We start from the raw sequence: 25915 nt of genomic DNA, 5'->3' as shown, positions 1-25915 counted from the left end.
TCCAAGCCCCAGAGTGCAGCAGGGTTGCAGGAAGATTGGCAGCACCACCTACTGGTAAATGCAGGAGAGCGGCATAATTAGAGCGCTCTCCCAAGGCCCAGGCTGCAGTTGGAGGTGTTAGCCATGGCTCAGTTGGTAGCACCCTTGCCTCCGAGTCAGAAGGCTGTGCGTTCACGTCCCGTTCAAGCGACTCGCTCACATAATCTAGGCTGACACTCCAGTGCTGCACTGTCAGTCGTGCTGCTTTTCGGGTGAGACGTTAAACCGAGTCCCCATCTGCTCTCTCAGGTGGCTGTAAAAGATCCCATAGCACTATTTCGAAGAAGAGCAGGGGAGTTATCCCCGGAGTCCTGGCCAATATTTATCCCTCAACCACCATCATTAAAACAGATTATCCGGTCATTATCACATTGCTGTGTGTGGGACCTTGCTGTGCGCAGATTGGCTGCCGCGTTTCCTACATTACAACAGTGACTACACTTCAAAAAGTACTTCATTAGCTGTAAAGCACCTTGGGCCATCCTGAGGTCATGAAAAGTGCTTACCAAGGAGGGAGGCCATTCTGAGCAATGGGAATTTTTTCGTAACCACTGCACCCAGAAACAGCGACAAATGCTACGTTCAGCTCCTGTCATGCTTTCATGACAATATATCAAAATCCAATCCTCAGCAGGATATCACCCCTCCTTTAACACTCCCCAACACATCCACCCACCCACATAATATAAGTGAGATTGCCATATTTGATACAGGCTTGCTAGAGTCAAATTACTAAGTGACTCCAGGTCTTAAACTTGAGAGCAATTGGTATGCTTTGGACTTACGCCCACTGGTAACAGAACTGAGAATCTTACATCTTTCAGGAAACTACAAAGGTCATGATAGACAGAAGCTGCTCAGGGCTAATGCGTCTTGGCACAATATTATTTTCAAAACTAAAAGCCTGCTGAACGGTTTTGAAGATGCAATCTGGGAAGCATTTTGAAGTCACGCAAAAAACAGGATCGTTAGGAAAATTACTACACATTTTACATGAGGTCCAAGTACAATTTGGATTTGCCAAGGCAAGACAGCCTCTAAGGCACAGCCAGAGAGCCTGAGAACATGAGCAGAAACTTTCATCCCATTTATCTTTCCTGCAGTCAAGGTCACATCCTAGAAGAAAACAAACTGAAAACTAACAATGAGGCATCCACTTCCCACCAATACTATTATAAACAATATTTTTAATTGCATTCGTCCAAGATAATTTAGCGTCCCCTTGCAAAGAGTCTTTCTGTAACGGTCTGCTGCAGCGGTCCTTCAATGATTCAGTGAGTAAAGTCACTGCCTAACGGGGCCCTGAGCCACATAGAGCAGGAAGGTCCCTGGTTTGATCCCACTTCGCTGTTTTCAGCCTGAGCAACGACGAGGGGCGGGGGGGGAGGTAATATTACAATTGGCCTCAGGTTCTAGGGTAGGAAAGGCAGAATTAGCCAGTGTTCTTGAACCTGATCTGTACCCAGTGTCCCTCCACCCACCCCCGCCAATCATTTGATAGTGTGGTGACAGTCACTGCCTCTGTTCACACAGTAAGTATGGCCATTTGGGTGAGGAATTGGAGAGCAGCTGCCACATGTGACGCTGCACCCAGCTTGACTCAGGAGAGGAAGGGGAAGATTAGAGGGTTAAAAAAGATACAAGGTGACGTAAGAAAACTACTAGGCACTTGGTCTAAGCATTAAACAAAGCGTTAATCAACTGTTTTACAACATGGAGGTCTAGTTGTGTCCTTCACTAGTTCCTATTAAGAATGTCCTGCGCAAGCTGGGCCCGTGCCCGAGTATTTATACTCTCCCTGGACAGCGCCACCTGCAGGCCGCTCAGTATTATTTCATAAGTCTTTCTTTCATGAATGACTGATTCATGTCACAAGGTATGCTGCTTGTAGACTGTGTCTACAATGGGTGCAGTCATTGACTCCACATCACTCAAATTATCGCACAATAGCCTCCCTGGTAATCAGAGCCATGGGAAGTGACCACAATGTCTTAGTGCGTCATTTGAGCAATTTGGGAGCAATAATTCAGGCAAGGCTATCTTCATGCCCATAAAGAAAAGAAAGATTTGCATTGATTTAGTCTTTCATCATGTTTCTCAGAAAAATCTCAAAAGAATTTCACATACAATTAATTCACTTGAAATGGAGTAACCGCTATGTAGACTAAGTGGCAGCTAATTTGTGCACAGGGAGATCCCAGAAAAGTAGTATTTGTATGAATGACCATTTAATTTGTTTTGGTGGCATTAGTTGAGGGAAGAATGTTGGCCTGGACACAAGGAGATCTCCCCTGCCTTCTTCCAATGGTTTCATGTGATCTTTAGTGTCCACCTGAACCACAGAAACAGGCAGGCAGTGCCCTGGTTTAATTTCTCATCGGAAGGATAGTGTGGTAAACCACTGTTTGTATTCCACTGTGTACATGCCTGGACATGCCTCGGCTGACTCCTCCCACAAGTCCTAGTATAAAGGTGACTGCTCCCCAGCCCTTTGTATTTCTGGACCGGTCGACCACTCGAGGCAGACCTTCATTCTTTTGTTAATAAAAGCCTTTAGTTACTCTCTTAACTCTCAGTCTTTTATGAGTAATTGATAGCGCATCAGATAGTATGTCTGACAATATAGCAATGCACTTGAGTGCCAGCCCGGTTATAGCCACAGTCTATAAACTGTATCTTTAAGAAAGCAATCTGGACAAAATTTGGGACTTTAAATAGATGAGCAACTTGGCCAGCTCTTACCAATCACTAGTAAGGAGTATATATTGAAATTCCACAGTAATGCCCACAGGATTCCTTTAATAGATTTCCCAGCACATATCAAAAAGGAATCTGTTTTTCCCACAAACTCCTCGAGTTTCACAGATTCAAGGTCGAAATATATTATCGGCTCCACACCATTTCTGCAGGCTGAATGAAAAAACAGATTTGTGTTGGTTGTCCTTTGGCTTTGAAAAATTCCAAGCAGAGTACAATTTAACACAAAACAGGATGCAATGAGTCACTATACCTGTTTAAGCATTTAGAAGCAGCTGACACCAAAAAGCTGGATCTAGCTCAACAACATGAAAACATGTCAGTGGATAATCTGCCAGCCTTTATAACAATAGTTGCCATAACTCCTACACCGACTCATCGCTGCTGCCTTGCCTCTCTGCTGTCTTGCTGCCCAGGCTTGACTACCCTTGGAGAAGTCAATGAGCTGCAATTTCCTCTAGATAAACATTGAGAAGACTGAAGCCATCGTCTTCGGTCCCCGCCACAAACTCCATACCCTTGCCTCCAATTCCATCCTTCTCTGTCCCTGTCACAGGCGTTCACAGTCTCAGCTGCTACTTGACCCGGAGCTGAGCTTCCAACCCCATATTCTCTCCATCACAAAGACCGCTGACTTCCATCTCCGCCCCCTGCTTCAACTCATCTGTTGCCAAAACTTTCATTCATGCCTTTGCCGCCTCCAGACCCGACTCTTTCAATGCGGGCCTCCCATCCTCCGCCCTCCGTAAGCTTCAGGTCGTCTAAAACTCTTCCACCCATATCCTATCCCACATCAAGGCCCACTCGCTCATCACCCACGTGCTCGCTGACCTACATTGGTCTCCGATTCCCTAATGCCTCAATTTTAAAATTCCTCTCCTCATGTTCAAATCCCTTCATGGCCCCATCCCTCCCTCTCTGTAACCTTCTCCAGCATTACAACCCTCTGATAACTCTGTGCGTCTACAACTTCGGCCACTTGTGCATCCCAAAATTCCTTTGCCCAACCATTAGCGCAGTGCCTTCAGCCATCTAGGCCATAAACTCTGAAATTCGCTCCCTGAATATCTCGACCTCTCCACCTCCCTCTCCTCCTTTAAGACCCTTCTTAAAACTCACCTCTTTGACCAAGCTTTTAGTCGCCGGCCCGGCTTAGTGCCAATTTTTGTCTGATGAAGATTCTGTTAAGTGCCTTGGGATGGTTTTCTATGTTAAAGGTGCTATATAAATGCACATCGTTTTCTTGTTCGTGTTGTTTGAGGGTACTTTATCCTTTAATTTCTTCCCCCGTTTCCATTCCTCTGTACCGCCCCCCCCCCCCGCCTCACCCATGACCTTCCTGGGCAATGTGGTGTTGAAAGTGGCCCAGGGATAGGTCTTGCCTCCTGGGAGTTGCCATCAAGTTGGCCTCCACTCAACAGGGTTAAGATTGAAGAATCAAACTTGCACCATACCACTGAAGGACCACACCTCTTATTGCTTCAGGAGATTCTGACTGAAGCTTGTTTTGTTAGCCATCAGTTTATCACGAGTTTAATCTACATCACTGAAGCTGCTTTAGTGTCTCAGTTGGTACAGGCAGTGTATAATTGACTCAGGTTCAATGTCTGTGCTGAGATGGCAAATCGCAACCGGATTGGGAGTTGGGCACAACTGCCTTCAATGCCGGGTGCATTGGTGAAGGTACAATCAGCCAAGGTGCTATCTCCTGATTGCTAGCCAGTAAACCCTGCTGGATAGATGAAGACAGAATTGGACTCGGGTTGAACTGCCTGCTGACACTCACTTTCTAGGCACACACATGAAATTAGCATGGTGCCAGAGAGTGAATGCCACCCGTAGATTCATACCTGGGCGAGGTAAGTGGAGAAAAGTGGAAACTGAAACAGGAATTGCCGTGACTAATAGCAGAGGACTTGCCCTCAAATAGATCCATGTTAAAGGATATTTGGGGTGATCCCACGATCCTGTGCTCCCAATGGGCCAGTTACACTTCATGGGTATGAAGTAGGACTACGACATTCTTAGGCCGAACCTCTGCCCCACAATCCTTGCAAGTGCAGCTCTCTGCTGGAAACACAAGCTCGTGGAATGGCTCCTTTAGATGCCCTCACTCTAATTACAGGGCCTTAAAGAATCCTGGGATGTTATCTTTCTGTTACTACTCCCTCCAACTCAAGCGGGAATGTAGAATTTATGTGCTTGATACCTTCCTTGCATGTGGCGGTCTTTTCTCAGCCTCTTTGGGCTCGAATCCTGATTTCCTGTTATCCACGTGGTTACCATGGTAGGCACAGAAAGTGCCATTAAAAGTTGATAGGGCAAAGATTTTTGAATGAGCCATCGCTGTCATGAGAACATAGGATCAGCCCGAGGTTAATTAAAGCCACAAAACATGCTGAGCCAGGCTGGGTTGGTTTTGGTCTGTTAACTGCAGCATGATCGAAGGTCAGCAGTAAAAGCTGACTTTATTCACTGAACAAATTCAACTGCCCATGCTTTATTCTGGATAGGGGGAATGAAGCATGATTCACAGAACGGAAAAAAGGTTGAATTTTGAAAAGAAACTAAAATGAATACTAAACAGGAAGGTCAGTCAGCAGCTGTGCAACAAGCATACAGTGAGGATATAGGGCTTTACGTGTAGATGGCACATTAGGAGGCTAGAACTGAACTGTACCAGCATCACCTTGGAATTATTGCAGCTGGTTTTATAACTGGAGGCATGGGGGAGATGTCATATTGAGAATGAATTTTACTTCCAATGACCTGGTTTGGACCTTGATCATCAGAGAGGTGACTATCTGCATTTAAGAAAAAAATTATAATATAAAGTCTGTCTCCACCCCCGAAGGGCTGTAATTCTGCTGATGCTCAATGTCACTTTGCCTCCAAACGGTCATTGTTCATGTGTGAGTCTAAACAGTGTGTGCAAGTAGACTATTTGATCAGGAGCATATCAGTGCCAAGTCTGATGCTGCCCTCACCTAATGTCCACACACTCTCACTTTCCAGCAGGGATCACAAGTGACAAACAAGAAGCCTCTAGACAGGTGCTGTGCCTACTATCACCCTGGCTGAAATCAGATAAATTCTTATGGGTAGTTTTGATAGAGTAGATAAGGAAGAGGTGTTTCCACTGGCAGGAGGGTCCAGACTGATACCTGGGATGGCAGGAATGACGTATGAGGAGAGATTGGGGCGATTGGGCTTATACTCGCTGGAGTTCAGAAGAATGAGAGGGGATCTCATTGAAACCTATAAAATTCTAACAGGATTAGACAGACTAGATGCAGGAAGGATATTCCCAATGGCGGGGGAATCCAGAACCAGGGGTCACAGTCTAAGGATAAGGGGTAAGCCATTTAGGACAGAGATGAGGAGGAATTTCTTCACCCAGAGAGTGGTGAACCTGTGGAATTCTCTGCCACACAAAGCAGTTGAGGCCAATTCATTAAATATATTCAAGAAGGAGTTAGATATATTTCTTAAGGCTAAGGGGATCAAGGGATATGGGGAGAAGGCAGGGACAGGGTACTGAATTTGGATGATCAGCCATGATCTCATTGAATGGCGGAACAGGCTCGAGGGGTCGAATGGCCTACTCCTGCTCCTATCTTCTATGTTTCTATGAGGGTTGATAACCAGAGGACACAGACTTATTTATGCAGCGAGTTGTTATGACCTGTAATGCGCTGCCTGACAGGGTGGTGGAAGCAGATTCAATAGTAACTTTCAAAAGGGAATTGGATATATACTTAAAAAAGAAAAAATGCAGAACACGGGGAAAGAGCAGGGGAGTGGAACTAATTGAATAGCTCTTTCAAAGAGCCGTTGTAGGCATGATGGGCCGAATGACCTCCTTCTGTTTTTTTTAAGATTCTATGAACTCTAGTCAGACCAGGAATCTAACCTCATCCGTACGGCTCTGTTTCATGACTGCATTTTCTTAGTGATTTTCTACCGTCTCTCAGTTCTCCCTTGTACTTTCCTCCACATGGGGATTTTTTTTTTTTTTTTTTTGTTCATGGGATCTGGGCGTCGTTGGCAAGGCCAGCATTTATTGCCCATCCTGGACCACTGCCTGGCTTTAGATGGGAAAAGTTACCTGTCCTTTGGAGTTTACTTATAATATTCAGTAAACAGCAACTGGGAAGTGCTCAAAGAGTGAAATGGAGTCAATTGCGCTCCCAATTAAAGAAAAGCACTTGGCCTCAACTTGGCATCTCCTCTATACATTATAGTTAAGATCAAGAAGATGCATGAAGAGTAAGTCAGTGTATCATTAATTCCGGTAAGTTTTAATATCAATTCACCTCAGTGTTTATAGAAGAGGAGAGATTCCCTTAGCTTTAATTTATCCAATCTAACAAAGCCTCTCTCCGTGCAGGTTCTTTAAAATGCAGTTGGTTTTCCAGCATCAATGTGAAACAATGTTGAAACCCCGCAGCGCTATGACAAAAAGTTAGCGCTGGAGCTAAAAATTACAAGGATAACACTCCCAATGCCAATGCAAACAATCATGCCAAAACAGGGAATATGATAGGACATTATCCAAATCCCACTGTGCCACTTCAGGCCATGCCAGTAGCAGGATTCCTCCTTGCTGCATGTTTTAGACATCAGTGCTGAATTCTGACAACACCCTTTAAAGAAAGATTTCTGTTTATCGGTTTTCACTGAGGAAGTCTGTCGCTCCCACTTCCTCTTCTTTTTGAGGCTATTTGTCCCAACTGTTTTATCTCTCAGTGCCTGAAGGGAACAATTGCTAGTCTACTAAAGGAAGCGTACGGTTTGCCAAAGGCCCAGCTTTCAGTAGGACTGTTGCGACTGTTTGACCGGCACCTGTCATTTTTAATAAGGTTGTTTGCAGGGGCGCCCGGATAGCTCAGTGAAAAACATACACTACCCAGCGCATTACTTTGCCATTGCAGACAGGCTGAATTCTTGGCCTGCACTGAGTTAGATGATCTCAGTCAGAGCAGGAGGAGACGCCCTACAATAGACCTCAATGTCACCGTGTTAGGGAGGCAGAAAATCAGGCTAGGCTGATGCTCCTACTCACCATCTTGGAGATCTCTGGTAACATAGTGAGGCCTATGCTCCAGGAATTCATAAATTCGCAAGCACCCTACTGACAGCAATAAAAATTGCTCAACAGGTAGGCGCCCATCTCTTGCAGACTAGTGTGCTGGCTTCGACCTATCCTCTCCCCAGTCGCAGTACATGTGCTGTAAAAAAAAATGTCTTTGCCCTTTGCATTTCCTCCCCCAACTAATGACTTTTTATTTGCCCATCAAGACATCGGATAATCAACCTTTTCATTGGCCTCTGCCAATGGCCATAAGGAGGTAGGCAAGAACAGGATTGGTTAATTCTCCCCTGCTTTTCCCTCCCTGCGGGAAAGATGCTTGTGTCCCATGACCCGGTGAACATCTGAACCACCAGAGGTATATGGCACAGAAGGAGGCCATTCAGCTGATCATGTCATGACTAGAGTAATCCAAAACTCATACCACCGCCCGCCCACTCTCTCCCCATAGTCCTGTATCTTCTTTAGCTTCAAATTTGAATCCACATTTATCTCGTCCCAGTCTCAACCACTCCCTGTGCTAAAACATTCCATTCTCTGTGTAAAGAAATTCTTCCTAACCCCTCTCCTCAAAATTTTTGTGACAATTTTAAATTGATGATCCCTTGCAACTGACTCCCCAAACTAAAGTAAGTAGTCGTTCCCTATTCAAACTATCAAAACCCTTCATAATTTTTAAAACGCTCTATTAAATTTCCTTTAGCCTTCACTGCCCAGTGAAAATACACCCAGGATCGCAAATATTTCCTCATAACTACAGTTCCCATCCCTGGCATCATCCTGGTATGCATCCTGATGCTTTTAATGTTCTTTTTAATAAAGATACACACCAAAGCTACACACAGTACAGGAAACTTTGGTTTATCCGGAGGTTGTATGTCCGGAAACCTCGATCTAACGGCAGAAATCAGCAGCCGTTTTGTTAGGTTTTTTTTCTTTGTTTCAAAAAATGCTAGGAGAAGAAAAAAAGTCAGTCTCTGGAAAGCCTCTCTAAAGCTGTTGCTAAGCTACAGAGACACTTCCAAGGTACGGGCCGACTGTTTACAAGCTGTTGCTAAGCAACAGTGTTTGTCGTCAGATACGGAGATGAAAACTTCCGTAACCTTCAACATTAGCGCTGGTCTGTCCGGAAGTTTTCATAGATCGGCATCACGCCGGTCCCATCGGTGCCGGATATCGCGAAGTTTCCTGTAATTTAACAATGGCCTATCTATAGGGCCTTGCACAAATTTGTAACTATTCATTTACTCTTGTATACTATGCCTCATTTATAAAACCCAATTACCGTTAATACCCTTGGCCGTACAAAAATCTATCAATCTCACTTTTGACATTTTCAATTGACCTCAACAGCTTTTTGGGGGAAGAGAGTTCCAGATTTCCACTACCCTTTCTGTGAAGAAGTGCTTCCTAGCATTACCCCTGAACGGCCTAGTTCTAATTTTAAGGTTATGCACCCTCCCAAAATGTATTATCTCACACTAATCCACATTAAATTGCATCTTACACCTATCTGCCCATTCCACAAATTTTTCTATGTCCTCCTGAAGTCTGTTGCAATCCTCCTCATTGTTTGCCAAAATCCCTACTTGTGTTTTCAGCACATTTCAATATTGTGCTCCCCGAGATGTGCCCAGGGCGGGATCAGGATTTCGGCACCATGGTGTCCAATCATCAAAGGAGTGGTATACTATTAACTAACGTTGGTGTTTAGAAGTACCAATATAGTGAGTCACTCATCAACCGTGTATGATTATTGACTATATGACCTAGAAATTCACTATAGCCCCGTTTGGGGCGCCAGCCTCGCCAGGGCGCTAAAAGTAGCGCCCTGGAAGCAGTCGCGGCCGCCCGCCGGAAATTCAGTTGGCGTGCCCCAGAGGGAAGCGCGGCGCTACTGGAGGCGCCCCGCATCCCTCTTGGGCCGCTGCAACTGAATATCGCTGCGCAACGTGCCGCAGCGCCACACGCTGCGGCACGTCGCACTGCGGTACTGCAGGCCTTCCTCCCCTTCTTAAAGGGGAGGGGCCTTGTGCAGTGTGATCTGGGGCCCAGCTGGGCCCCCGAGGATCGCGAGTGCCGGCAAAAGAGCCCGGCACCGAGGAGAACTGCCTGGCTCTTGGAACGCAGCTGGCACTCAGCTGGGGGGGTGCTCAGGAGGCCGGGGACGGCAGCGCGGAGAGGTGCTGGCAGACGGCCAGCAACAAAAATGGCCGCCCCGCACCTCTCCTTTAATTAGCGCCTCTACCGCCGCAGGTAGGCCCCCCTGAACTGGTCGCACATAGCGTCCGGTGTTAAAGCAGGGGCCGCATCTAAATATCGCAATCGGGGCGTTAGCGGGGCGCTGTGCACACCGATGACGTCATCGGTAGCGGCGCAGCGCTAATGGCTAGCGCCGCCATTAGCATCCCGCAGAATTTAGCGGGAGGCGTGGCCAGTGGCTTCCGACCCACTTAGCGCCCTCTTAAGGCGCTAACGGGTGGTGCAGCCCACTGAATTTCTAGGCCTATGTATCTCGGATAGAAATGGTACGATTGGGTTTCTGCCAGGATTTTCAAACTACAGTAGACTGTCACATAATAATTTACCATCAGCGCAGGAAGTTTACGAGCATTCCAATGGTAAATGTGGTGATCTGGATATGTCATTTGTGAGACCATTGAGTTCCAATTTTCACAGAGAAACAAACATCAATAAAACTCTTGAAATCCAATGTAATAAAGAGGACTTTAACTTTTTTGGTCACTTTGAAGCAGTGGGCTTTATTCAGGTTGTTTTTCAGTAGTACATTGTTTTTTGAGTTGTCAGTTTTTGGGGGGCTACACCAGTTCTTTTGAAGCTGTCCATCAACTTGTTTTGTAGGTTGGCACGTATGCTTGGTATAGAACACAAGAACAGAGATGCTTTGTCACAACACTAAGCAATAGGCTAAAGGGATCACGGGATATGGGGAGAAAGCAGGGACAGGTTACTGAATTTGGATGATCAGCCATGATCTCATTAAATGGCGGAGCAGGCTCGAGGGGCCGAATGGCCTACTCCTGCTCCTATCTTCTATGTTTCTAGTTTACCGTCTGAAGTTGAGGCGCCATCCTGATCAGGCTGAAGTCAGGACCCTTTCCTGGCCAGCTGTCCATGCTCAAATCAGGTCTCTTTCCTAAACAGGTTTTGTTCTGGCCCGGTTGAAGTCTGTCCTTGTCCCAGTCAGGCTGAAATCTGGGCCGTCTCTTGATCAAACTGAAGCTGTGGCCCACCCAGCCCAATTCATGAAAACAGAAACCAATAAAAAAACATCGGATTGTTTCTCACTCACCCTTGACCCTTTCTCTGGGAAGCATTGGCAACCTGCGCTGCAGTCTCGACCCTCACATGGCCCGAAGTAGACATTAGAAACCCCCTGTAAAAGCAAAACAAAATATCCATCAACATTTGGTGTTGAAAAACAAACGTTTATTTTTTTCAATTCTTGTTGCAAACTAACATCTCTAACATATTCTCCTGAGGGTTCAGTTGGTAAATGCATTGCATAGTATGGTATTGAATCACATAGAACTCGGGTTTGACTGCCGGTCTGTGCTGAATTAATGGATTGAGCTGCATTGGCAATCAGAGTTACAATTGGACTAGGAAGCAAAAATATCAGACAAGGTATCAACCAGCTGGTTATCCAGTAACCGCTGCTGGAAAGGTCTGATGCGGTCTTCAACTTATATTTGTACATGCTGGCTTGTCTACAGGGTATGATATGGATAGTGATCAGGACTGAAAACACTAGCTGAATTTCCCCCTCTCTTCGCCAAGCTTCACTGAAGCCAACTGTAGCACCTCTACCAACATTCCAACTGATACCAGCTAACTCAGCACAGATGAGGGACTGAACCTACATAGGAAAATAATAAAAAGAGTATATATCATTTAGCCGGTTAGGTCTGCACAACACCATTTTATTAGTCACAGCAGCTCCTTATCTTTTTAATCCTTATAACCCCACCCCTTCTCCATATGCCGAGACCCCGTCTGCTCTCTCAGGTGGACGTAAAAGATCCCATGGCACTATTTCGAAGAAGAACAGGGGAGTTCTCACCGGTGTCCTGGCCAATATTTATCCCTCAACCAGTACCACTAAAACAGATTGTCTGGTCATTATCACATTGCTGCTTGTGGGAGCTTGCTGTGTGCAAATTGGCTGCCACGATTCCTGCATTACAACAGTGACTACACTTTAAAAAGTACTTCATTGGCTGTAAAGCACTTTGGGACGTCCAGAGGTTGTAAAAGGCGCTATAGAAATGTGAGTCTTTCTTTTCTTTTACCCCTGAACACCATTAATTCCTACTTAAGTACCTGGGCTGATTTTCAAGTTGAGCAGAGACTGGGCGGGTGGTGACTGGTGCGATTGCCCTAGTGGGAGACCCAAGCCATTTTCATAGCCAGGCCTCATCTGCATAATGTCAGCGAGCTGTGAGCACGGAACCAGCTTGGCAGTTGATGGGAGGGTAATCTTCTGGCTCCTCCATGAAGTCGAGCTGGGAGTTCAAGGTTCACAATAGTGGTGGGAGAGGGGGAGGGGGGTACGAAAACCTTAAAACTAACGGAAAACTTAACTCGTTCAGGAGCGGCCTCCACCAGCCCTTTTAATGACCACTGGTTAGGCTGCTCAGTGCTCAGTATCACTGGGCAGGGCTGCGTGCAAATAGCACCTTCATCTACGTACAGCACAAGAGTCTCCATACCAAAGTAACCATAAATTAAAAGAAGACGGTTGGTGTAAGAAATGGAAAGGTGGAAAAATATATAATTCACAAGCAAATACATCTCTCTTCAACTGCTAAACGTTTAGTGTAAAAATGAATACAATCGCTTACTGAAAAAATCTGCTGTTATTGTACTGAGCGACACAGACCAAGAAGGTCCCGGGTGCAATTCCTGGTCTGTGCAGAGTTAGTTCATTTTATATCCTCAACAAAATAAAACAAAAGTGTAGTTCTGAATTCTCTCTGTCAGTAAAACACTCAAACACAAGGGATTGAACAGGCAAGAATGAACTTGGCCTGATTGCATTTCCTTCTGGTCAATCTGCTTGTTCCTACACACTCTCTGGAACATCTGCTGTTATTGAAGAGGATGGATAGTAGAATCAGGTGACAATGAGCTACGTGCACAGCCAGAATTGGGGAAGGGGAAGGGAAGAAAAAAAGGTTTGCTTTAGAAGGGTAAATTTTTTTTTTTTAATTGTTGTACTGCAGGAATCTGTCTCATCCAAACACAAAACAAAATTATTCTGCCTCAGGTTTTCTCCCCTCGTAGCAGGGACCCTCTTCACTGGGACCTCACCATTATTTACCCTGCTTATCTCCCCTCCCACAGCAATGAGATAATGACCAGATAATCTGTTTTAGTGATGTTGGTTTAGGGATAAATATTGGCCAGCACACAGAAACACAATACACCTATGTAGCTTCAGTAGATTGGCTTGTAGACTTTTGTAGTGTGCTTTTTAATTGGCCCATTCTCCACTGGTTTAGCAAGCTCATGGTCTACAGAGCAGTAGCAATACCCGCCCTCCTGTATGCTTCAGAGACATGGACCATGTACAGCAGGCACTTCAAAGCACTGGAGAGGTAGCACCAATGCTGCCTCCGCAAGATCCTGCAAATCCATTGGCAGGATAGGCGCACCAACGTCAGTGTTCTTGCTCAGGCCAACATCCCCAGCATCGAAGCTCTGACCACGCTCGATCAGCTCCGATGGACGGGCCACATCATCCACATGCCCGATACGAGACTCTCAAAACAAGCGCTCTACTCGGAGCTCCGACACGGCAAGAGAGCCCCAGGTGGGCAGAGGAAACGCTTCAAGGACACCTTCAAAGCCTCCTTGAAAAAGTGCAACATCCCCACCGACACCTGGGAATCACTGGCCCAAGACCGCACAAAGTGGAGGAGAAGCATCTGAGAAGGCGCCGAACACCTCGAGTCTCTTCGTCGGGAGCAAGCGGAAGCCAAGCACAAACAGCGGAAGGAGCGCACGTCAACCCAAGCACCCCACCCACCCGCCCCTTCAACCACCGTCTGCCCCACCTGTGACAGAGACTGTAGGTCCCGCATTGGACTCTTCAGTCACCTGAGAACTCATTTTTAGTGTGGAAGCAAGTCATCCTCGGTTCCGAGGGACTGCCTAAGAAGAAGTAAATGTACTGGGTTTCGTGGTACTGAGATATAATGACCAGGAAGGTTCTAGTTCAACCCTCTTTCCGTGCTGAGTCGGCTAATCTCAGCCACGGCAGTTGGGCTGTGACAGTTGGCCCCAACCACCCGCATCAAGCACAGGAAGGTGAGAAGAACAAAACAAGGTATCACACTCCCGATTGCTGCCTCGAGGCCCTGCTGGAAAACACATGTATGTGGATGTGGGCCATAACAGGATCAGAGTCAGCAACAGCTGCCAGCACTCAAATGTCCAGGGTCATACATGAAGAACAGCAATTCAGTCGTGGTATTGGGAAGACAGCTGGCGCCAGTGAAACTGAAATCCAGAATAAGTCAGTGCCTTCAGGAGCGGAAGGGCGAACATTTTTTTTAAGAGGAAAGAATAAGTGGAAACCTTGTGAGGGAGAATTCAGCCAGAGATAGTTCTGGAAAAGACTGCTGCAAAAAAGCTCCACACAGCTGTCACTTTAACTGCTGTGGCAAGGCTGCCCTGAAGCAGACACCATCGGGTCAATGTTGCAAGTCAAGTCTCGCGGTGAGCAGCCTCACTAGACAGGAGCGTGGGTCGGAGATAAACAACCTAATCTGTGGCCCGCAGTCTGGGACCTCTATGCCAGCCGGATGTCTTGTCTCACAAAACTTACAGTGACATCCAACCGAGCGTGAGCTTTTTTCACAAGTAGGATTTTGCATTTTAATTTCAGTTTCTTTTTCCCCCAAAAGAAGTATAAATTTGTAGCATGAAATATAAAGATGACAATGTCGCCTCTGTTTCTAAGCATGGCAATTGGGAGTGGCGTTTGCCTTTCGGGGGGGGGGTCCTGTCCAAAGATTCGATTTGGGATCCTTCGGCGATAAAGTCGAGATCGTTAAAAAGCATATCACCGAATCCACTCAGGGCCCCTGACGGGCTCGGGGCCCCGTGCAATTGCATGGGTTGCACTGTCCTCACGTGGCGATACAGCTTGCAACACACTTAAAAAATAACAGCACTTTCCTTCTTTAAGGGCTCGGTGCCATTATTATCATAAGTGGAGCTGGCAGACTGGAGATGGCAGCAAGAGGGCTCTCGTGTACCAGCTGTAGATGCGATACTCTGGCCAGAAGGTGTTAACATGCGTTTCCTGGAAATATTGGCTCAGTTCACTTAGGATTATTTTATCTGCAACTCTGTTGACCAGAATCTCCTCTGTGTTTTGTTCCGTCATCCACTGTTTCCATGCATAACTAAACAAGGAAAAATGTAGATGCGACTTATCCAGATACCTGACCTCCATTTGCGGTTATGAACTCCCTCCTTCCCCGTCAATGCTCAGTTCTGAATTGCACTGACATTAAGATTGATTGATCCCCTTCACTTTGTAAGTTTTCCTCTTGTGCTGATTCACAGACATGCAGAGGCCCGCTGGTGCATAATGTCCTATAGGACTCACCATCCAAATCTTCGATGCATTCCTATTCCTACTCCTACCATATCTCTCATTCTCCCCAAACACTCGGTACTGACATATTTGTATCGGCAGAATTTGAGGGGGAGGAAATAAAGTACATCAATTTGACTGGAAGAATTTGGAGAATCTCTTAAATGCCAATATTTCAATCAAACAAGAAACAGTTAGATGCAGGCTGGACAAATAGGTCAGTCTGCAAGATGGAGTTTGTAAGTAGTACTGAGCTAAGAGATAGTCAGTCAGCCAAGTCCAAATCATGGCCAACGACCCCTATCTGTTCAAGGTCTTGGTCATTAGAGACTTGGAATTGGGAAAAGCTCCCTGGAGTAGCATGGCAACCAACGACAACTTTAACTGGAGCTAAAAATCCACCGTGGGAAAGAAAATATTTCGATTCGTATAAATAATTAAGAAAAAAGTTTTGAAGAGAAGCAAAGAATAAACAAATAAGCAAAAGCAGTTGCATCTTAAGTAAGCACTGCACTCCACTGTGAAAGAGAGGGGAAATGTAGGAAGAGTGATCCAACCCCAAAACACATGTAGAACAGGTAAGATGTTCGTGTGTCTGCCTGTGCTGCCCACCATTCTCGTGCCTGAGTTAAACTACAGCATAAACATGCACAGCTTTGCCATCAATATGCACAGTCCTGAAAGTGCCATCTTGAGAACATATAACATCACTATAACCAATAACCAATGTGGAAACCAGTGTCTGAATTTTCTCTTCAGCAAAATAAATGGAAATAGTGGGGGAAAAATTCAGTTGTTTGCACCTCCCGTTAGCGCCTTAAGAGGGCGCTAATGGGTCGCAAAGCAACTAGCGCCCGGGCGCGGCGATGTTTGCGCCGCTAGCGAAATTAACTAGACATTTTGCGGCGGCGCTAAACACTACCGCCACGATCTCCTGCGCTGGCAGATTGTGATGTCAGTCGAGTGCGCAACGCCCAGGTAGCGCCCCGGACCGGCTATTGAGTGGCGCCCCCTGCCTTACCGCCTGTCGCTAGCAACGACAGGTTGAGGGGAGCATTTTGCAGTCAGGAAGGGACTAGGGGAGCGCTATTTAAACGTGACCGTTTCCTGCCTGTTTTTGTTGGTGACATTTTTGCACCACGCATCCTGAGAGAGAGAGAGAGACTTCTGGAGAGATTCAACACTGTGTGAAGGAGATTTGGGTACTGAGCAGCACTTTGCAGGTTCATTTTGATACGCACTTCCTTACTTCGTCAGCGCTCTGAGGTAGCGCCTCTCTCCTTGGACTTTGCGTCTTAAGACAGGTGTGAAGCGCCTGATTTAGCGCTCCAATCACCTCCAGGGGCAATAAAAGCCAAGTTTGCTGTCGGAGGCGATAATTAGCACCAGGCGCTAAACTTTGCGCACGGCCGATAATGGCGTCCCAAACGGGGCGATACTGAATTTCTCCCCCAGTGTGTTTATACCCTGATGTGGTTGTTAAGTGCTTGACAGCTTCGCCTTTCAAGCCTGTAACCTGTCTATAGCGATTAGTTTCAAAGAAACAGTTTTTTCATAAGTGTTAAGTAAATGGTATTATAGTGAGCCCCCGTAACTTTCAGGTGTGCAATATTTTTACCTCATGTCACTCGGTGATATATTGGGGTAATTTTAACCTAACTCGCGTCAGGGGTGGGGGAAGCCACGGGATCAAATGGAACATCTGTTTTACACTCCACCCCATATTATGCTCCATTGACTTCAACAGAAAGCAAAATCATATAAAACCAGCGTTGTGCCCAATCCCGTCAGTTTCCTGATGTGCGGGCTATGTTAGCATTGTCATATTCTTTTAGTAACTTTGCAACGGGTGAATTGTCGTCACATTTAGAGAGTAGGAGGAGTAAACGCAAACATCATTCGTTTCAACGGAAGGAAAAGACAGCAGCTTCTGCAAGGTGCCTGTGATCCACCCAGTCAGATGTCCCTTTCTGTGTCCCTGCCTAACATAGAAACATAGAAGATAGGAGCAGGAGTAGGCCATTCGGCCCCTCAAGCCTGCTCCGCCATTTAATGAGATCATGGCTGATCATCCAAATTCAGTACCCTGTCCCTGCCTTCTCTCCATATCCCTTGATCCCTTTAGCCTTAAGAAATATATCCAACTCCTTCTTGAATATATTTAATGAATTGGCCTCCACTGCCTTTTGTGGTAGAGAATTCCACAGGTTCACCACTCTCTGGGTGAAGAAATTCCTCCTCATCTCTGTCCTAAATGGCTTACCCCTTATCCTTAGACTGTGACCCCTGGTTCTGGACTCCCCGATCATCAGGAACATCCTTCCTGCATCTAGTCTGTCTAGTCCTGTTAGAATTTTATAAGTTTCGATGAGATCCCCTCTCATTCTTCTAAACTCCAGCGAGTACAAGCCCAATCGACCCAATCTCTCCTCGTAAGTCATTCCTGCCATCCCAGGTATCAGCCTGGTGAATCTTCGCTGCACTCCTTCCATGGCAAGAACATCCTTCCTCAGATAAGGATGCTTAGGTGTGCAGTCTGTAAAAAAAAACAAAATCTACCCCACTGAATTTCACAGGGTCATTCTGAATTCACCGATTCTGTGCAAGCTGGGCAAAACATGCAACTCCACTCATCGTGTAAGCTATGGTAGGAGGAATGGTTACTTGGGTGAGATACGGGAGGGCCTGCAGGTACCCCTGAATAAAAAAAATTGAAAATCTGAAAGAAAAGCAGAGAATGCTGGAAATACACAGCAGTTCAATCAGCATCTGTCAAAAGTTAACTTAATCAGAACTCAATGCTCTTCTGTATATTCGACACCCAAAACCTCAATCCAAAGAACCATACTACAATACGATTTACCATGTTCAGGAAAGGAGGGGAGAAGTTTGGAAAGAAGAACTTTTAAACGGTGTATCTCTTTAAAAGCATTTAATATAGGCTTGGCCATAGAGAGTGATTCCAGAGGAGCCTTAGTCACTCTCTACCGCTCCTGGTAAGGGGTCAGTATGGTGGCAGTTTTCAGAGGTAACAGTGCTCTCTGACCTCAGTCCCACTTCAGACAGTTTAATCAACTCTGACACACGGAGATGCCGGTGACGCAGGCCCCTGCAGCAAGCCTGGCAACGCTGAGGAAATGTGATCTGGAGGAAGAGGATGCAGCCCATTTGTCATTGGGACTGCACTCAACAAATCAAGCTCTGTTACAGCACTCTTCCTTAAGCCGCAGCAGCGACTGTAGATGTGAGTGGGTGTGGGCAAGAACCAGCATGATCATTTTAACCCTCCGAGGCCCTGCCTGCCACAATGTACTGTTAAGGTATTAAATGAGAGCCTCGTTCCCCTCTACTTCTTCCCCCTATCACCTGAAGGTGCTGATTTATGGCTCAACAGGTGCTGGCTGTCCTCCAGGAACTCATTCAAGCTGTCATTCTTTGAGTGTGTGAACATAGACAGTGAAGGCAGGGTAATCCGGTGCATTTTTGCTGTTTTTTTCCAGTGATCCTGGCGTTGGTGAGCATGGAAAATTGCTCGAGAACCCTGTTTATGGCGGGTCCCTGTCCAATTTTGCACGTTGGAGCTTGAGCTGGAAGTGATGGCATGCCAGCCCAAATATGAGTGGGTGCGTTCTCATGGGGCAGTAATAACAGAGTGATGCCAGTTATTACATTCTCCGTCATTATCGCCGTGGTAACACTGGGCATTAGGAGCATCGGTACACGATCGGCATCCAGTGTTGCTAGGAAGGATGCAACACAAGAATTGAAAGGCCCCAAAGCAGGATTGTCTATCAACTGAGTGGCAGTTCTAAACTGGTAGAAAATCCCTGTTCATCAGAGCCATAAAAAACTCTCTTGACGCCCCCCGCCGTTATAAACTGTCGCAGGTGCCTATATTCTGCAGTATCGGCCATTTGCCACCTGCCCAGCGGCAGGCTGCTGGAATGTCACCCACAAAATGTAAATGATTAAACCCACCACAGTGATTGCGCCAAAGCAGCGAGTCTCAAGGGCATTCGACAAGTCCAGCGCTTCACAACAGAGACTCCAGTGTGCACACTCATGCACTCTTTGCAGCAGTGGTCACTGGACATCGATCAGAAGCTCCCTGGCCCGGGGGCGCTGAGGCCGATACAACCACCCTGTTACAGATTAATGTTTGAAACTACGTAATACAAGTATTGGAAGAACAGAATTCCCCGTCAATCTGCACCTTCAGCATAAAAAAAAAAGAAAGACTTGCATTTATATGGCGCCTTTCACGACCACCGTCAATGAAGCACTTTTGAAGTGGAGTCGCTGTTGTAATGTGGGAAACGCGGCAGCCAATTTGCAAGGTCCCACAAACAGCAATGTGATAATGACCAGATAATCTGTTTTTGTTATGTTGGTTGAGGGATAAATATTGGCCAGGACACCGGGGATAACTCCCCTGCTCTTCTTCGAAATAGTGCCATGGGATCTTTTACATCCACCTGAGAGAGTAGACAGGACCTCGGTTTAACGTCTCATCTGAAAGACAACACCTCCGACAGTGCAGCACTCCCTCGGCACTGCACTGGAGTGTCAGCCTAGCTTTATGTGCTCAAGTCCCTGGAGTGGGACTTTGAACATACAACCCTCTGACTGAGAGGCGAGGGTGCTGCCCACTGAGCCACAGCTGACATAAGAGAGCAGTGAGCTCTGTCACAGGTGCATGTTTGATCATTATCAAAAGGCCTCCTCACCTGCGCAGTTAAGTCACGTGGATGCAACTTCATCTATTTTCACTGCCGCAAGGGGAATAAAAGAGAGGATCATAGGATCAATGTTCCGAGTACACATCACCGGCTGGGGATGTTGGAAAATCAGCCCCTATATATTGGGACAACTTTGGACAGGATTTTTTCTGATGTTTGCACCCAACGGATTAAACCCACGTGAGAAGCAGATTTGCAAGAGTAGTTGAATGCTGCATCTTCTCAATGGATAAATAAAGTGATCGGGTTTTAACCCTACTCGCCAGGAGGAAACCAAACGAGTAGGCAGTTTATGTCGACCGGGTGACTTACTGCCGATATCACGCCTGGACCCCCCACCGTCTTCAATTTTAACCGCCTGAAGCCTGTGGGATCCTTCATTAAATATGCAGATCGGGGTCTGATGGCATTGACCTCCTGGGCTGCAAAGAACCCCTCGGAAATTTTAAAATCTAATACTTGCCCGGGCCTCGCTGGGCTGATGCTGCTTTTGCTGGTTGCTTGGAGACTGTGCGCGATTCGCACATCTCCAAGTTAAATTGGCATTGGGGTCTGAATTACATCGGCGGACCCCAATATTTCAATATTTCAGATGCCCCCGTTGTCTCAAAGACCCGTGAGTTAACATGTCGGGTAGGAGGGAGGGAGGGGTGGGGGTGAGTACAGGAACACGGCGGCTTCCGCCCGACCCCCATTTTAACCCCGTGCCTGTACCGTTCCCACCGGGCAGGAAGGGATAAGATTGACCCTTCTGTCTATCCCATGGCCCTAGAGAATTTCTTCCCAATTTCTTTCTCACTTCCTCCCATGTTTTTGGGAGTGGTTGTAGCCAAGGAGAAAACAATTGAAATTCTTACATATATTTCATTAAAGAAACAATAATATAAAACTGCCATTTTATTGTGCACAGCCTAAACCAGAATTGCCACCCTTTTAGTGGAACTACGCTGCAACCAGGGCGGTCATTAATCAAATTGTGGCCCCAGTTTAACATCTTCAACAGAATCAACTCTCCTTCAGACTATTTATTCTATTGAACACACTGTTGTGAAACAATCTAAAATTAGGTTTTTATAGGGGTGGGAATTTGTGGCCTAAAAATAAAGGCACCAGACTGGTTGCCTCACTGTAGAAATGTTGAGCGAGCACGTTCTCTACAACCAGCCATGACACCAGTTTCCAAAAACAGAACAAAACAGCCCTTTACACCCTCGCCCTTTGACCCCACTGCTGACCTTCAACCCTAAATGCTGAGCATGCACTTTCACTGCAACAGAAACCCAGGGCCTGACAAAAAAAAAAGCAGTTCAGATACCAGCTTAAAAACCGTCACTAAAAAATAATGCCCAAAACAATTGTTCTTAAATTTTAGATCATGTGGGTTTTCATTTTCTTCACGCCTCACAAACACATCATTCCGTAGCCATAGCAACTGTGTTGAGTGAGGAATTCCCACATGGCTTGATGAGAAACGATTTGATGATATTTCTACGGGGTGAAACAGATATTCAGTGCCATGGTCTTCATTGCTTCCTATTTCATATTTGTAACATACTTAGCAACTCACTGTTGACATCTTTAAGACCTAAATAGCTGGTACACAGATGTCCAGAAATGACTCCAATACTGGCTCACTCTGGTGACAGTGATGCTCCTCATCTCTCAGGCTCAAATTCTTGAAGTCCAAATATAGCAGCTCCTCCCCTCCCCCAAGCACAGTAAACTGAAGTGCAGAACACTCCAGCTTGGGCTCGAGTAAAAACGGTTCGACAGCTAAAAACAATTTTTTTTTTTGTAATGCCACAGGGCAGAAGAAAATAAAAGAGTGGTATGAACAGTCAGGAGGAAAAGAAAGGTTCTGAATGCTAGAAATTTTAATTACGACTAGAAAATGCTGGAAATGCATAGCGGGTTGATCAGCGTCTGAAAGAAACAGATTCACATTTCATCGGCACTGGCTGTCATGATCGCATAGGGCTGACTAAGGCCCTTCCTTATAAAGTGTCTATTTTTCACATGTGGGCCGAGTTAGGTAGCCAATATAATTTGCATCAGCAAACTCCCATCACTTGAACTTTCTTTTGTCAGCTGGGGCTCAGTGGGTAGCACTCTCGCCTCTGAGTCACAAGGTTGTGGGTTCATGTCCCACTCCAGACTTGAGCACGTATTCCAAGCTCTCACTTCAGTGCAGTACCGAGGGAGTGCTGCACTGTCAAAGATGTCGTCTTTCGGATGATACGTTAAACTGAGGCCCCGTCTACCCTCTCAGGTGGATGTAAAAGATTCCACGGCATTATTTAAAGGAGTTTTCCCCCGGTGTCCTGACCAATATTTATCCCTTAACCAGCAGCACTAAAACAGATGATCTGGTCATTTGTTTCAATGCTGTTTGTGGGACATTGCCGTGCGCAAATTGGCTGCTGCTTTTCCTACATTACAGCAGGATCAGAGGGACCTTGGTGTGCGTGTACATAGATCCCTGAAGGCAGCAGGACAGATAGATAAGGTGGTTAAAAAGGCATATGGGATACTTATATTCTATGCCTAGGCTAATGAAGGCAAGAGCAGGGAGGTTATGATGGAGCTGTACAAAACGCTAGTTAGGTCACAGCTGGAATACTGTGTGCAGTTCTGGTCACCACACTATAGGAGGGATGTGATTGCATTAGAGAGGGTGCAGAGGAGATTCACCAGGATGTTACCTGGGCTGGAGTGCTTCATTTATGAAGAGAGACTGGACAGGCTGGGGTTGTTTTCCTTAGAGCAGAGAAGGCTGTGGGGGGGACCTGATTGAGGTGTACAAAATTATGAGGGGCAAAGATAGGGTAGATAGAAAGGAACTTTACCCCTTAGTAGAGGGGTCAATAACCAGGGGGCATAGTTTCAAGGCAGGAGGTTTAGAGGGGACTTGAGGAAAAACTTTTTCACCCAGAGGGTGGTTGGAATCTGGAACTCACTGCCTGAAAGGGTGGTAGAGGCAGGAACCCACACAACATTCAAGAAGCATTTAGATGAGCACTTGAAATGCCACAGCATACAAGGCTAGGGACCAAGTGCTGGAAAATGGGATTAGAATAGACAGGGCTTGATGTCCGGCGCGGACACGATGGGCCGAAGGGCCTCTTTCTGTGCTGTATAACTCTATGACTATGACTACACAGCTTCATTGGTTGTAAAGCGCATTAGGATTTCCTGAGGTCGTGAAAGACGCTACATAAATGCAAGTCCTGCTTTCTCTAAAGGCTTTTAACTGTGGCGTGCTGAGGCCAATTAGAACATCCTACTGCTGCACTGGGTGACTGGCTAACTCTGCACAGACCAAAGATCTGACCGAGGATTGTTTTTGGGAGGTGGGAACGGTGGGAAAGAAGGAAAGAAAAAGCTCCAGTAGTTGAGCATATTCCTTTGCTGGCATTCACTCAACTGTGCCACCTATATTAAACTGTCAGGGCCGCACCCGGGGATTTAATTATCACAAGGTGACTGCAATGTTCTTACGCCTTTAGTAGGAGTCTCCATTATGTTGTAGACCAGTAGCCTTCCAGCTGCTTGGTTACTTAGATTTGATAAGCCTTTCAGTGTGTAGTAATCAGCACAAACTTTATAACCTGAAGGTGTGAATTCTACTTTGAGAAAATGAGCATGCTTCTTCAACTCAAACCACAAAAATAAATAACCTTAGCACTGCCTGAAGGAACTGCTGCAAAAAAAACCCCCAAAAAAACAAGCATTTGCAGCCAAGCCTAACAGCTATTCAAAGCCAACATGCAGAGCTCAATACAATATTTTGTAAAAGAGGTAATACTTTTCTTCACACCTCTGTCAAGCATCTTGGGACTATTTTTTACATTGTGTTCTGTATAAAATGTAAATTGTGGTTGATGACACAATTCAGCACATTTTTCTTTAAGTGATGATTTTCCCACAGTTAATGGGCCAGAACTTCGGGTCCCCACGGGTGAGTATGCGCTGGGTACTCATGCGTAGGCCCAACGAAAGTGCCGGTTTCGTGCATGCACTGCGCATGCGCGGGAAACCGGAACTTCCGTTCCCTTAAAGGATCACAGGTCGAACGCGTGCGCCGGAGAGGCAGCGCGTACGCCTGGAACTTCCGTTTTTTTTGCAGGTTTCTCCGGGAGGGCAAGTCTCCAGCAGCTACGCTTTTAAAAAGCAGTTGCAAGGCCTGCTTTTAACAAGGTAAGTGGTGAATTAAGTAAAATTACAAAAAAAATTTCCACAGGTTTATTATTTTTAAATACTTTAAAGAAAGGTAAGTTTATTTTTAGCCCCATTAGAAACTGTAATTAATTTTTTCAAAAATTTAAATTATTGTTTAAAATAGTTATTTTATGTAATTTATAGTTATTTTTAAAATGTGATGCTTTTTAAAATTTATTTGACATTTTAGTTAGGTTTTGGGGCTGAATTGTATTCATAGATTTGACAGGTGTCAAATCTATGAATACAGATTCCCTGCTACCATTGGCTCTCCATGGCCCATGTGATCCCAGGGGATGCTTCGAACTAACTGCGCCCCTGGGATACGCAAGCACTGCGCGCCGGCAGCTGGAGCAGGCCCAGGATTGGAATACCACGCGGGCCCACAGCACAACGGCCGGCGCGCTAGGTAAGTGCAGGTCAGAGGCTTGCACCCGCGGGAAGCCTCCAACCCAAATTTCTGGGCCAATATTGTTGCTTCCATTCTTCAATGTGCCTTGACACATGCCTCTGCTGCGGAGGGCAGTTGAAGCCACTGGCCCTTTGGTAAGCCCACAGGAAGGGCGAGTTACTGCCCAGGATGGTCGCCCGTTTTCCCTCTTCACCTCTCTTTCTCCCAGGCATGTGGTGGCTCAAATTGGAAACAGAGCAGATTGGGGGGAAAAAAAATCACAGATTCGATCCCTCATGCTGACCATCTGCGTTGTCACATTCAGTAGCTTTGAACTTACCCCAGTTCAAGTGATTTCTAATGTGTTAGCTAGAGCCAATCTTACAAAGTGGCTTCAATGGATAATTACACTCTGTGGTGTGGCACAGAGCCATACAGCCAAAAAATTGGCATCTACTGTAAAGCAAACTTATCCCAGTAGCCAACATGGCAAACTTCGACAGGAATTTCAGAGCAGACTCATTTTTTTCCCCTTGCCCATCCATCACCATTGGCTGGTAATCGATTTGGCAAAAAAAAATGGCAACCCGATGTGCAATGCCTCTTGATTTGAGCACAATGAGGTTGCTGGCTGTTCTAGGAATATGGCACAGGTGAACTACAGCTATGGCTGTCTCCCCTTTTAAGAACATTTATGCAAGTGACCTTATTTCACCATGTTTCCCGATATTTTCATTTTTTTAAGGATCTCTCACCAGCAGGTGCAAGTTGTGGCTGGAGGTGAGAAACTGACTTAAGTTCATCACCACAATGAATAGTAATGCCAACCTGAGGCGCTTTGGTCAGTTAAGCAGGTTAATGTTTCAGACCAGATTTAACGAGGCCATCGAGCAGGACTACCAAACATGGTGTGCAGTTAGCCTTTTCATTCCCAGAAAAATCAATCATTTATCATCTTCTTTTGAAGGCGAAGAAATCATTCACTTTCGCGAGTGTTTGTGAACACGATAGAAGAGCCAGGGTAAACAGCTGCAGAGTCTTTAACTAGC

The 25915-nt window shown here is 46.0% G+C and overlaps 1 protein-coding gene across 4 annotated transcripts in view; it reads right to left on the bottom strand.

The window, feature by feature from the left end:
• Positions 1 to 25915, bottom strand: part of LOC147125292 (uncharacterized) — a 534520-nt gene that overhangs the window by 350921 nt on the left and 157684 nt on the right. For all 4 annotated transcript variants that reach the window (XM_086000735.1, XM_086000743.1, XM_086000728.1 and 1 more), the window contains exon 4: positions 11202 to 11285. In XM_086000735.1, coding sequence (XP_085856861.1) covers positions 11202 to 11285 — 84 coding nt within the window. The remainder of the gene's footprint in view (positions 1 to 11201; positions 11286 to 25915) is intronic.

Source organism: Somniosus microcephalus, chromosome 1 (genome assembly GCF_052327205.1).
Source record: "Somniosus microcephalus isolate GS21.2 chromosome 1, FLI_Smic_1.0, whole genome shotgun sequence".
NCBI classification, from domain to species: domain Eukaryota; kingdom Metazoa; phylum Chordata; class Chondrichthyes; order Squaliformes; family Somniosidae; genus Somniosus; species Somniosus microcephalus.
The sequence above is the reverse complement of the archived record's forward strand: the minus strand, read 5'-3'. Positions and strand labels throughout refer to the sequence as shown.